At 45.7% G+C, this 14,011-nt stretch overlaps 1 protein-coding gene across 1 annotated transcript in view; it reads left to right on the top strand.

Annotated features, from left to right (window-relative positions):
- The window catches only part of NSF (N-ethylmaleimide sensitive factor, vesicle fusing ATPase), a 114,820-nt gene that overhangs the window by 33,256 nt on the left and 67,553 nt on the right, over positions 1 to 14,011 (top strand). Inside the window, exon 2 of the mRNA XM_089674621.1 lies at positions 11,631 to 11,716. Within this exon, the coding sequence (XP_089530747.1) occupies positions 11,631 to 11,716 (86 nt within the window). The remainder of the gene's footprint in view (positions 1 to 11,630; positions 11,717 to 14,011) is intronic.

The raw sequence follows: 14,011 nt of genomic DNA, 5'->3' as shown, positions 1-14,011 counted from the left end.
ATCATTGGTGTCAGTGGGAGGAATAGTGTCCCATCATTGGTATCAGATGGAGGAATAGTGTCCCATCATTGGTATCAGATGGAGGAATAGTGTCCCATCATTGGTATCAGATGGAGGAATAGTGTCCCATCATTGGTGTCAGTGGGAGGAATAGTGTCCCATCATTGGTATCAGTGGGAGGAATAGTGTCCCATCATTGGTATTAGTGGGAGGAATAGTGCCCCGTCATTGGTATCAGTGGGAGGAATAGTGCCCCATCATTGGTATCAGATGGAGGAATAGTGTCCCATCATTGGTGTCAGTGGGAGGAATAGTGTCCCATCATTGGTATCAGTGGGAGGAATAGTGTCCCATCATTGGTGTCAGTGGGAGGAATAGTGTCCCATCATTGGTATCAGATGGAGGAATAGTGTCCCATCATTGGTGTCAGTGGGAGGAATAGTGTCCCATCATTGGTATTAGTGGGAGGAATAGTGCCCCGTCATTGGTATCAGTGGGAGGAATAGTGCCCCATCATTGGTATCAGTGGGAGGAATAGTGCCCCATCATTGGTATCAGTGGAAAGAATAGTGCCCCATCATTGGTGTCAGTGGGAGGAATAATGCCCATCATTGGTATTGATTGGTGGGAGGAATTGTGCCCATCATTGGTATTGATTGGTGGGAGGAATTGTGCCCATCATTGGTATTAGTGGGAGGAATATTGCCCCATCATTGGTATCAGTGGGAGGAATAGCGCCCCATCATTGGTGTTAGTGGGAGGAATAGTGCCCCATCATTGGTATCAGTGGGAGGAATAGCACCCCATCATTGGTGTTAGTGGGGGGAATAGTGCCCCATCATTGGTATTAGTGGGAGGAATAGTGCCCCATCATTGGTATCAGTGGGAGGAATAGTGCCCCATCATTGGTATCAGTGGGAGGAATAGTGCCCCATCATTGGTATCAGTGGGAGGAATAGTGCCCCATCATTGGTATCAGTGGGGGGAATAGTGCCCCATCATTGGTATTAGTGGGAGGAATAGTGCCCCGTCATTGGTATCAGTGGGAGGAATAGTGCCCCGTCATTGGTATCAGTGGGAGGAACAGTGCCCCGTCATTGGTATCAGTGGGAGGAACAGTGCCCCGTCATTGGTGTCAGTGGGAGGAATAGTGCCCCATCATTGGTGTCAGTGGGAGGAATAGTGCCCCATCATTGGTGTCAGTGGGAGGAATAGTGCCCATCATTGGTATTGATTGGTGGGAGGAATTGTGCCCATCATTGGTATTAGTGGGAGGAATATTGCCCCATCATTGGTATCAGTGGGAGGAATAGTGCCCCTTCATTGGTGTTCGTGAGAGGAATAGTGTCCCATCGGCCACCATTGGTGTCAGTGGGATGAAGAGTGCCCCCTCATTGGTGTCAGTGGGATGAAGAGTGCCCCCTCATTGGTGTCAGTGGGATGAAGAGTGCCCCCTCATTGGTGTCAGTGGGATGAAGAGTGCCCCCTCATTGGTGTCAGTGGGATGAAGAGTGCCCCCTCATTGGTGTCAGTGGGATGAAGAGTGCCCCCTCATTGGTGTCAGTGGGATGAAGAGTGCCCCCTCATTGGTGTCAGTGGGATGAAGAGTGCCCCCTCATTGGTGTCAGTGGGATGAAGAGTGCCCCCTCATTGGTGTCAGTGGGATGAAGAGTGCCCCCTCATTGGTGTCAGTGGGATGAAGAGTGCCCCCTCATTGGTGTCAGTGGGATGAAGAGTGCCCCCTCATTGGTGTCAGTGGGATGAAGAGTGCCCCCTCATTGGTGTCAGTGGGATGAAGAGTGCCCCCTCATTGGTGTCAGTGGGATGAAGAGTGCCCCCTCATTGGTGTCAGTGGGATGAAGAGTGCCCCCTCATTGGTGTCAGTGGGATGAAGAGTGCCCCCTCATTGGTGTCAGTGGGATGAAGAGTGCCCCCTCATTGGTGTCAGTGGGATGAAGAGTGCCCCCTCATTGGTGTCAGTGGGATGAAGAGTGCCCCCTCATTGGTGTCAGTGGGATGAAGAGTGCCCCCTCATTGGTGTCAGTGGGATGAAGAGTGCCCCCTCATTGGTGTCAGTGGGATGAAGAGTGCCCTATCCTTGATATTAGTTGGAGGAATAATACCTAATTGTTTGTATCAGTGGAAGAAATTGTGCCCCATCATAGTTGGTGCCAGTGAAAGAAATGGTGCCTCTTGTTGGTATCAGTGGGAGGAATAGTTCCCTGAGGGCCGGATAGAGGCAAGCAAAGGGGTGCAGTTTGGAGACCCCTGATTTAGCTCATTAGTTTGACCTAACCTGATACTAAAGTCCCAATTAATAGAGACCTATTGAAGCTCCAAGCACACTGTGGCTTGGGCAGTGGGACCGGTAAGTATAACATTTCTCCTTTTACATGGGTACATTTGTTTTCTCCTTTTCAATTTTCTGACAGGGTTACTGTAAACATTGCTTAGAATGATGTTTACCTCATTACATTCCACTGTCGTTTTTTTAGTTTTCATCTTCTCTGCCTTCAGCCGTAATGAAAAGTAAAGAAGACATTGCAGTTTTCCTGGACAGTGCCAGATCAGCATTATCACAATTCAATCAGCAATGCAGGATTACAATCCTGTACTGTAGAGCAGCTGGTCTCCTTCACAATCCTGCGTTCGTTTGGTCAGTGCACATTTATTTCATGGGGTTGTCACTTAACTGGTTTGAAAATTTTCATAACTAAAATATCCCCCACCCTACAGAATAAAAACGTTTTCAGTGATAGAATCCCATCTGGTATTTGAAATAGTTTGCTGGCCGTGGTTATCTCTCACACATTGACATTCAATCGGCACGGCACACTCGGGATGCAGACCTGTTTTTTATGAAGTTTGACATCTTACCAAGCTCAGCTTCAGAACAGAAATGGAAAGATATGATCATCGGCTGTATATATACTGTAGTGAGTTTGGTTGTCCGTTGCACAAGGAAGAAGCCAGGGTGGGGATCCTCTCAGCAGGTATGCTCAGACAATTAAAGTGGAATTCCAGGCTCTAACTTATGCAGGCCATAGACTGCTCGATAACCGGCCGGTTTTTAGAAAAAAAATGAAAAATCGGTCGTTCAATCAGCCAGCGTTCCCACCAACGGTAAAATAATCGGCCGATTTTCGGCCCGTCCATGGCCGGCATTTAACCCCATAATTACTTCTGTCCCTTGCAGAGACAAGGGAGCAATACATAGGAATAATAATAATAAAACAAGAAGAAGAATTCCAGTCCGCTATTCTATTTTATATGAAAAGTCTTGCGGTTGCAACAATGTATCCATTTCGGATACAGATGTTTTTATTCGGATACAAATGGATACATTTGTTGCAACCGCAAGACTTTTTCATGTCAAATATAATAGCGGACTGGAATTCTTTTTCTTCTTCTTGCAGGTCGCGGCTCATTAGCAGATTTTTTTTATCGGTAAAATGATCTGTCGCTTTGCCCATCATTGCCGGGAAAATCGGCCTATCGTCAAAATCAGCCGCAAATTTTCCACCTTGCCCGATAAAAAAAAAAATGTGCAAAAACCCCGAAAAACAGCCAATTAACCCACTAACGGTGCAAAAATCGGCCGATTTTTATTTTCGACCTGTCTATGGCCAGCATAAGCTGAAAATCGCTCCGACCCCTTCTAGCTCCTATACTACCTACCTTGTAGAAGGAAGATGCTAATGCTTACCTATTCTCTGTGCCAGTCAGGATACCAAATCCGCTCCCAGCAGCAGCTTCAGGGGAGAGGAGGGATGGCCGACAATGGGTGGCCCATAGTAAGCCTATGGGTGACGTCACCTCCCAGGCATTCCGTCCATCGTGGCGCTCTCGCCTCTCCCCTGAAGCCAATTTGTGTGCAGAAATTTGACAGAAAATTGTATAGTGTATGGCCTGCCTAAGACCAGCTACTAGAATTACAAATCCAGTGGCAGCTGATCTAGTCCACTTATATTCCATTTTTTGAGCTGCATTAGTCCAGCTGTCCAGCTCTTAGCCTGGGTTCACACTGATGTGTGGAGTTTGGAGCGGTTTCTGTGAGAATTGCGCATCAGTCACACCCCGTTCATGCGAATCGCTGCGGGTGTGTATGTTAAGTTAACAACACCCCGAAATCTGTCCACAAGACGCGGTGCAATGTGTAGAATCGGATGGCATATGTGTGAATACCCATGCGAGATCTGATTCTAGTGCAGACTAAAAAAAGGGTCCTGCACCTTTTTGGTGCGGATGCAGTGCGATTAGAGCCATATATAATGTATGGCTCCAATTGCACCACTCACAATTCGCATGTGATTTGCAGAGGAATGCAGTGCGGTTCCTGCACAAATCACATACAATATGCCGCACTGCATTAGTGTGAACCACAGCTAAATGGAAGCATATGTTTTACATTAACCAGATCACTTGGGAATTGTATGTTAGAATACATTACTGTGGCACTATGAAGGCTTATTGACAGGCTATATACCTTCAGTGGAGGAGAGGGAGGAATATGGTGTCCAGTATGACGAGCTTATGGCCTTAATCGGTCAGGCGATTACAGAAATGTATCTAAAGCCTTGGGGATTTCATTCCCTCGGTGTCCGAAAAGCCGATGATGTGACCTGTGTTCCTGATTGGGACCGTGGCTTAACCCTTGAAGCACATGACACCTCCCAGTCCTGTATTACAGTAAGTGCTTGCTGTAGGTTCCTAACCATCTTATATTCAATATACATTAATATTATACAGGATTTATATAGCGCCAACAGTTTGCGCAGCGCTTTATAAAATGAAGGCAGACATTACAGCAACAATACAATTTGGTACAAGAGGAAACCGAGGACCCTGCTCGTCAGAGCTTACAATCTAGGAGCATTTAATCACACTTAATCCTGGCACTAAAATTCAGGAATGACAATGGAATTTGGGCTTCAACATAGGTAGAAGGGAAGGTGGTTTGTTTGAGGACAATTTTTAACTAGGCCAGTGGTTCTCAACCTGTGGGTCGCGACCCCTTTGGGGGTCGAACGACCCTTTCACAGGAATCCCCTAAGACCATCAGAAAACACATATTTCCAATGTGTAAAGAGCAGCTACTGTGTAGAAGGCAGCTACTGTGTAGAAGGCAGCTACTGTGTAGAAGGCAGCTACTGTGTAGAAGGCAGCTACTGTGTTGAAAGCAGCAGTATTGGAGGTAAAACGACACTCATGAATTATAATTACTGGGTAAATAATTTTATGGTTGGGGGTCACCACAACATGAGGAACTGTATTAAAGGGCCACGGCATTAGGAAGGTTGAGAACCACTGAACTAGGCTGTTGATAATCTCTACATGTAAGCCATGGTGGACTTTCATGTTTTTTGTTTTTTTTCCTATCTTCAATCTATGCCAGAGTTTCAAAGATTACCAGCATGAAACCATTGCTGAAAGAGAATCAATACATCATTAAATAAACTGTACGATTGTGCGGAATAACGGCTAAGTATCGTCTCAATGGAGAAACGCTGGGAGCTGTCAAGAGCCAAGTGAGATGACTGAAATGTCATTGGGATTTGAATGATTGGTGTTAATGCCAAGGATAGATGTTCTGTTCAGGCGTGTGGAGGCTGCAAAGCTTTCATTTTCGTGTAATCAGATGGTGGTGGGAGCTGCTCTGAATTCCCGCTACCAAAAAAAAGATGCTGAAGGCTGTGTCACACAACCAATTTCATACATTGGCTTTCTGGAACAGCAGGCTGTAGTTTAAAAGAAACTGAGGATAACAGGTCAAATCAGTAAATGGATTTTGCTGCCGAGGAAGGCGTGTAAATATGCTGAAATCAGAAAATGTTGTACATCTGGTTGAGGGCCAGTTCGCAGTACATGCGTTTCAGTTTCTTTTCTGCATCCAAAACACACAAAGTAGGTTATATGGTTGTCAATGTTATAGTTCACATCAGCGCTTGCAGTTCCAGTGCGTTCCGGTTGCAGAAGAAAAAAAGAACAAGCTGCATTTTTTTCTGCACAGGACTGTACTGGGCTGCATTAAAACGCACTGGAACGCACCAAAAACACACTGGAACACACATGTCCATATTTAAATTGAAGGAAAAGATAGGGGAAAAAATAAACTGGAATGCATAAAAAAACGCAATAGAACATGTCAAAAATGCATCTAGACTGCATTTCTATAGTGTGAACGTGCCCTTAAAGCTGAAATGCAGGCAGATATGTAAACCACCATTTAGAATGACTTAGACATTATAAAAAAAAATTTCCAACTAATGTGTTGCAAAGAAGAAAGTAAGTACTTAAAGTAGATCTAAAGGCTGAAGGTTTTTTTTCACCTTCATGCGTCCTTTGCATGACAGTAAAAAACCTTCAGTGTGCAGCTTCCCCCTCAGCCTCCCTAATACTTTCCTGAGCCCGATCTCCATCCAGTGATGCGCACAAGAGCAGTGTCTCTCTCGGCTCTCTCTCTCTTCATTGGCTCAGACACAGCAGCAGGAACCATTGGCTTCCGCTGCTGTCAATCACAGCCAGTGAGGACGGCTTGCTATGGCGGGCACTTGAGAGGCGGGGAGGACCGGAATCGGGAAGAGGACGGAGCTGCTCTGTGCAAAAACACTGCACAGAGCAGGTAAGTATGAAATGTTAAAAAAAAAAAAAAAAAAAAATTTTTCCAATAACTTTAAAACCGTATTAAACCCAAAAGCAAACATTTACTGCAGTTTACAAATTCTTAGATGTGATGGCTGCATTAGTGTGTTGTTTTTTAGGCTTTTTTTTTTCACCTGATGATCTGACCAGTAAGTCTGTTTTTCAAAAGAACAAGCTCTGCAACTGTAGCAGTTAGAGGGATGAAACAAACCATTTAACACTTGACAGGGGTACCCCAAAAGGAAAAAAAACTGCTTGCTATAACTACTTATAAAGTATTAGCTGAAGTTTGGTTTCATGTTAGTGTATCTAAATCTGCTAGTACATCTAATACCCCCCCCCCACCCTCTGAATGAAAATGCTGCTGTTCAGAGGGTGGCCCCCTGTGCTCCTTCATCCAGAGTTGGGGCACTCTAATACAGGGGGTGTGGTACTGGCCAGATTACCAGGTGAAAACAGAGGGGAACAAAGCCTAAAAAAAAACAACTTATGCAACCACCACATCCTATGATTTGTAAGCTCTCATACAGTATATTGCAGTTTTGTTTTGAGTTTAATATCTCCTTAACCCTCCCACTGCCAGCAAACAGCGCTGAGATTAAGTGGAATTACTGACTGAAGTATCTCTTCAGAAACTGACACTTCCTGGAGTGTCGATCTCCTGTGTCCTCTCCTGCACTCCGTGTTTCTTCCCACTGGCCTCTTAGGTCAGTGCAGTGTACTGTAGAGATATGGGGGAACCACTAATGCAGGCCATAGACTTGTCGGAATTGTCGGCCGATAAACGAAAAATCGGTCGTTGCCGATGCTGCCACCAATGTCCACGAAAAACGGCCATTTTTCGTGGATTTTCCAGCATGATCGATAAAAATAAACGAGAAGATCCGCGAAAAACGGCCGACGGTCTGGTCCAACTAACATGGTGAATATCGGCCGATTTTTCATGCGGATGAAAATTTGGATGATAAATGACCCGTCTATGGCCTGCATAAGTGCAGTGGGATATCTGAAGGGATTTTATTTGGAGACTTCTCATCATTTTGCAGTGTTCGGCACCACAGGCAGTGGGAAAGGTATTTTCTTGCCTGTAGTTAGAAATTTTTTTTGACTGAGTTTTCTTTTAATTAGTTACTATATATAATAACTTCTACCTGAATTTGTCTTGTTATATGCCTCCTGTAGCCTCCTGCACAGCAGCACTTAGAATGGGAAGGAAAACGGACGGCTCTGGTGCATGCCCATCTGCTGGTTGCCAGGAGGGGAGAGAGCCGAGTGAGAACAAGGATGGCCTTCTCAATGTTCTTTTGCTGCTTCCTTGCCCAATCAGCAAGCCGGGGTTGTGCTTTCACCAAGTGCTCTTTATAAAGCTCTTTTGTTGCAATGGAGGCAAAGGATCTGACTGCTGTGCTTGGATTGCAAACCTGCCACACCGGGCAAGCTCTTGCCCAAAGTGACAACCTTCCCTCCCTGTACAGCATCTATAGAGCAGCGTTGTCACCTCTCGATTTGGACTTTAGAACACCTACCCATTTCTCATCCCCCTCAAACACTACATTGAGGCAGTTTGCAGTAAAAGGAGCATTACCAGAAAACATAAATCTGAATAGACTGCTAGTCTTGGGCTTTCTCAAAAAAGTGTTGTATCCCTTAATCAGAAATGACGTACCTAACCTATACCTAATATACCCAAACCAGGATAGGATGGTTCCTGGTTGGTTGTACAGGCACAGCACTATGCTTCTAGTATTGGTCTGGTTTTTTTTGTTTTGTTTGTTTTTTGTTTTTATTTTTGGGAGTTTTTTTTTTTTTTTAATATAGTTCTTTGTCTTCCCTTTTATCCTTTGTGCACCGCCTATATAATCATGATCAGTGATGGTGCCTCTCACAGCTGCATCAGTCTCTCTTCCAGAATATAGAAAGAGCGTACTTCAGCAGTTTTCTGCCACATCAATGAAAGGATGAAATGTCAGGGCGCTCAGTAGGAGAGCATTGTCTATATATAGAAACATGCGCTTTTTCTGAGAGAGAGAGAGGCGTAATGGGAACTTAAAGGAGAAACCGTCTATTCTGCTTTGGCCCTGCTTCTATGGATCACAGGAGTGCTCTCAGTCCTGCACTCCGGTGCCCTGTTTTCAGGTGACAGCGGGCTAAACCCCCTGTCTGCTTATGTCACAGAGCCAGTCCAGGCTCCCGAACATATTGTTAGGATCCACCCAGAGGCCTCGCTGGTAGCACCACAGAGAGCCTGAGCCAGCTGCTCCCGACTCCTCCACAGCCTGGCGCTCCACTGAACGCTGGAGGGGGAAGAGCAGAGAACTGGTGATCTGGGTCTTAGAGGCGGCAGGGAGCAGATGCAGCATTGGACTGATGCTGCATCCACCTAGATCAGTATGGTGGTTCGTCTTTTTTTTTTCAATACCAAACTTTACTTTTAATAAGTGCAATGTATTGGCACCCGCAGCAGATCGCAAAGGCAGTGCATCATGAATGTGGTGTGAGAAACGCACAGAATGCGCCTTTCCTGCACCACATTCTGGTGTGAAGCAACCCAGAGAGCACAGCCTGCTGGTGTTATAATTGATGTCAGAAACTGAAAGCGGAACTTCACCCAAAAGGGTAAGTTCCACTTTCTTTTATGTACACCCCCCCTCTTCCCCCCACTTTTTAAAATTTTTTTGGAGGGGGGGGGGGTCGCTCACTGACATTACCTGGTGACCCCACCCCTTAGTTTCCATTAGCGGAGGGTAGATTGACATCTCATTCTCGGAGCTGTAGTGAAGGGGAAAAAAACCCACTAATTACATTTAAAAACCGGCAGTGACATATAGGGGCAGCCAGGGAGGGAGCCTGTCTGTATACACTGCTCCCTCACTATATACACTGCTCCTCTCCTGCCCCCTCCTTACACACTCTGCCCCCCCCCCCACCATATAGGGGCAGTCAGGGATGGAGCCTGTCTGTATACACTGCTCCCTCATTATATACACTGCTCCTCTCCTGCCCCCTCCTTACACACTCTGCCCCCCCCCCCACCATATAGGGGCAGTCAGGGATGGAGCCTGTCTGTATACACTGCTCCCTCATTATATACACTGCTCCTCTCCTGCCCCCTCCTTACACACACTGCCCCCCCACCACCATATAGGGGCAGCCAGGGAGGGAGCCTGTCTGTATACACTGCTCCCTCATTATATACACTGCTCCTCTCCTGCCCCCTCCTTACACACTCTGCCCCCCCCCCCACCATATAGGGGCAGTCAGGGATGGAGCCTGTCTGTATACACTGCTCCCTCATTATATACACTGCTCCTCTCCTGCCCCCTCCTTACACACTCTGCCCCCCCCCCCCACCATATAGGGGCAGCCAGGGAGGGAGCCTGTCTGTATACACTGCACCCTCACTATATACACTGCTCCTCTCCTGCCCCCTCCTTACACACTCTGCCCCCCCCCCCACCATATAGGGGCAGCCAGAGAGGGAGCCTGTCTGTATACACTGCTCCCTCACTATATACACTGCTCCTCTCCTGCCCCCTCCTTACACACACTGCCCCCCCACCACCATATAGGGGCAGTCAGGGATGGAGCCTGTCTGTATACACTGCTCCCTCATTATATACACTGCTCCTCTCCTGCCCCCTCCTTACACACACTGCCCCCCCCCCCACCATATAGGGGCAGCTAAGGAGGGAGCCTGTCTGTATACACTGCTCCCTCACTATATACACTGCTCCTCTCCTGCCCCCTCCTTGCACACACTGCCCCCACCCCCCTACAAAGAGGACCTGTTACTCATATGCTATCACATAGTGGACTATTGGTCCCCTATGTGATAGCAATAAAATCATAAGTAAAAAAAATAAATAAAAATGCACATTAAAGTTAGTTAAAAACTAAAAAATTTGAGCCTCTCCACCCCCACATTTGCAGACATTTCAGTTTTTGGCCACACGCATTCTGATTTTTCGTTCTCTGTTTCAGCACCAGAAGTTTCATTTCGGTGCACCACTAATAAGTACATCTTTACATTTCATCCGCTTTCCCCCATTTTTTTTATCTTTTTAAAAATATAGCAAGTCCAGAAAAAGACCTGTTGATCTCCCAAAAACCAAATGCACTCCCATATTCCTGCAGGTGTTTGACAGTGCATTGTTTCTGCTGCACTGTTATCCCAAGCAGCGTTGTCAGCCCTTTTGGACTACAGAACGCCTCCCCCTCTCCTCGTCTCCATTACACCAGAGGAAGGTTTCCTGCTGTGTGGTAAAGAAGTAGTAGTGGAGTAAAGGAGAACCCTGGCAGGGCTGATAACACAACTTTGGATTTCAGTGCAGCAGAAGTGGTGTTCAAACAGAAAGTTATACGCATAATGTATTTCTGACAGGATCAGCTGGTATTTTTCTGTGCTTGCTGCTTTTTTTAATAGAAAAGACATGGAGATATGTGCATGTCTCCTAGAGGTGTGTGTGTTGTGGTGGTTTTTTTTTCTCTAGACATGAGCTTTCATTCCTCACTACTTGGCTTCAGTCAACAACTGCATTTGAAAGTAGTGATACACATTGACATCAGAGGACATCAGTTGGTTAACTGCAGAGCACATTCATTCTCTTTGTAGGAAACCCTTTTGTGCCAAACCTTTGTAAAGACCAGAATAATGCCCTAATCCATAGCAAGCCTTTTGGGCTCTGTCTTGTGCAGATTTGCAGTATTCAAGGACTGAAATGTTATTGTTTGCTGTGTGTCACTGAAAATCATAGTTCTTTGTTCTGTATGTTTTTTTTTTGTTTTGTTTTTTTTATCCATTCGTTGCCAGGCTACATTTTATTTTCACAGTATAGATGAGTTAAACATAAGCTATTGTCTTGAAGGGTATTACAAGAAAAATATTTTCCATGCCAAAGATTTAGATGATGCGTCTACCTCTGCAGCAGATAATTATTATTATTGTATTTTGCACTATAATTAACAAGATCTATATTTGTTGCCTACAGAATATGCAAGCAGCGCGATGTCCTACGGACGAGCTCTCCCTCACCAATTGCGCAGTGGTTAATGAAAAGGATTTCCAGAATGGACAGTAAGTAATAAAGTATATGCGCAAATAAGGTCGTTTGACAAATGACTGACACAAGCTGCTGGCTTAGTATGGTTCAGTCCTCAAATGCAGGTAATGGCAAAAAGACGTACACTGCTCAAGTAATAGAGGAGTGTTCAATGTCACCAACAGGGTGGTGAAAGAAAGTCTAAAACAACAACCCCATGTTGACTTCGTCATTTGGGTCATGAAACTATGAGACCCCCCGAACCATCCAACTTTCATCTCCCTCTGCTGTCCACAGAAGGATCAAGTCGTCCTTGAGGAAAGACAATCTTATAATAGGGTATAGAGGAGTGTTCAATGTCACCAACAAGGTGGTGAAAGAAAGTCTAAAACAACAACCTCATGTTGACTTCGTCATTTGGGTCATGAAACTATGAGACCCCCGAACCATCCAACTTTCATCTCCCTCTACTGTCCACAGAAGGATCAAGTCGTCCTTGATTAAAAACAATCTTATAATAGGGTATAGAGGAGTGTTCAATGTCACCAACAAGGTGGTGAAAGAAAGTCTAAAACAACAACCCCATGTTGACTTCGTCATTTGGGTCATGAAACTATGAGACCCCCTGAACCATCCAACTTTCATCTCCCTCTACTGTCCACAGAAGGATCAAGTCGTCCTTGAGGAAAGACAATCTTATAATAGGGTAAAGCAGTTTACACTGTTTTTTAAAATAAAATGTTAGGCTCACCAGAACAGAAGAAAATGAAAAAATGGTTAGAACCCCTATCAGATTTCCTGCTACGTTTGTCCTTTCTGTCTTGACAATTGGCACTGGACTGAAAATGAGGGAAAACTGGAATGGAGAAATTTTTCAATGGAGACACTGATTCCTTTGACAACTGTCTAAGGCAACCCATAGATTCGTCTTTTTTTCTTCATTAAAGCAGGGTTGAATAAAAAGAAAAAAAGCTGACCTGATTCCCCATGCACACAGTCCTGATGGAGGGGGGAATCCTCCCCACTGAGTTATTGTATTCTGACAGCAGGGAGACTTCCCCGCATTCCAAATACACAGATCAGTGCTGCAGGCTATAACCTTCAGTTCTGATCGAGCGGAAATTTTCCCAGCAGGGCGGTTGCCGATCGACTTCTGTACAACCACAGTGCCCATACATGGATCAAAAATTCAACCTGTCCCTGCTGAACCAGCTAAATTTTGATCCATGTATCTGTAGCGCAAGAGGAGATATCCCTTGCTTCGTAGAGATTTCCCTTCACTTCCTGTTGTGCCTATATTAAAGGGAGTAAAGGCAGGTATCATCAGTGGGACACAAAAAGCAAATAAAAAAAAAAAAACTATATGAGCAAATGGCCCACAATATACACTGCTCAAAAAATTAAAGGAACACTTCAAGTCAGTTAAACTCCTGGGATATTGATCTGGTCAGTTAAGTAGCAGAGGGGATTGTTAATCAGTTTCAGCTGCTTTGATGTTAATGAAATTAACAACAGGTGCACTAGATGGGCAACAATGAGACGACCCCCTAAAGAGGAATGGATTTACAGGTGGAGGCCACTGAAATTTTTTTCCCTACTCCTCTTTTCTGACTGTTTTTCTCTAGTTTTGCATTTGGCTAGGGTCAGTGTCACTACTGGTAGCATGAGGCTATACCTGGACCCTACAGAGGTTGCACAGGCAAACCAACTCCTCCAGGATTGCACATCAATACGTGCCATTGCCAGAAGGTTTGCAGTGTCTCCCCCCCCAGCACAGACTCAAGAGCATGGAAGAGATTCCAGGAGAAAGGCAGTTACTCTAGGAGAGCTGGACAGGGCCGTAGAAGGTCCCTAACCCATCAGCAGGACCGGTATCTGCTCCTTATGTGCAAAGAGGAACAGGATGAGCACTGCCAGAGCCCTACAAAATGACCTCCAGCAGGCCACTGGTGTGAATGTCTCTGACCAAACTATCAGAAACCGACTTCATGATGGTGGCCTGAGGGCCCGACGTCCTCTAATAGGCCCTATCCTCACTGCCTGGCACCGTAGAGCTCGATTGCATTTGCCATTGAACACCAAAATGTGCAGTTCCACCACTGGCGTCCTGTGCTTTTCACAGATGAGAGCAGGTTCACCCTGAGAACATGTGACAGACGTGAAAGGGTCTGGAGAAGCCGTGGAGAACGTTCTGCTGCCTGTAACATCGTTCAGCATGACTGTTTTGGTGGTGGGTCAGTGATGGTCTGGGGAGGCATATCCATGGAGGGAAGCACAGACCTCTACAGGCTAGACAATGGCATCCTGACTGCCATTAGGTATCGGGATGA

This window comes from Staurois parvus, unplaced genomic scaffold (genome assembly GCF_062004578.1).
Source record: "Staurois parvus isolate SC_StPar_1 unplaced genomic scaffold, SC_StPar_1.0 ptg000151l, whole genome shotgun sequence".
NCBI lineage: Eukaryota > Metazoa > Chordata > Amphibia > Anura > Ranidae > Staurois > Staurois parvus.
This window is presented reverse-complemented; position numbering and strand designations above follow the sequence as displayed.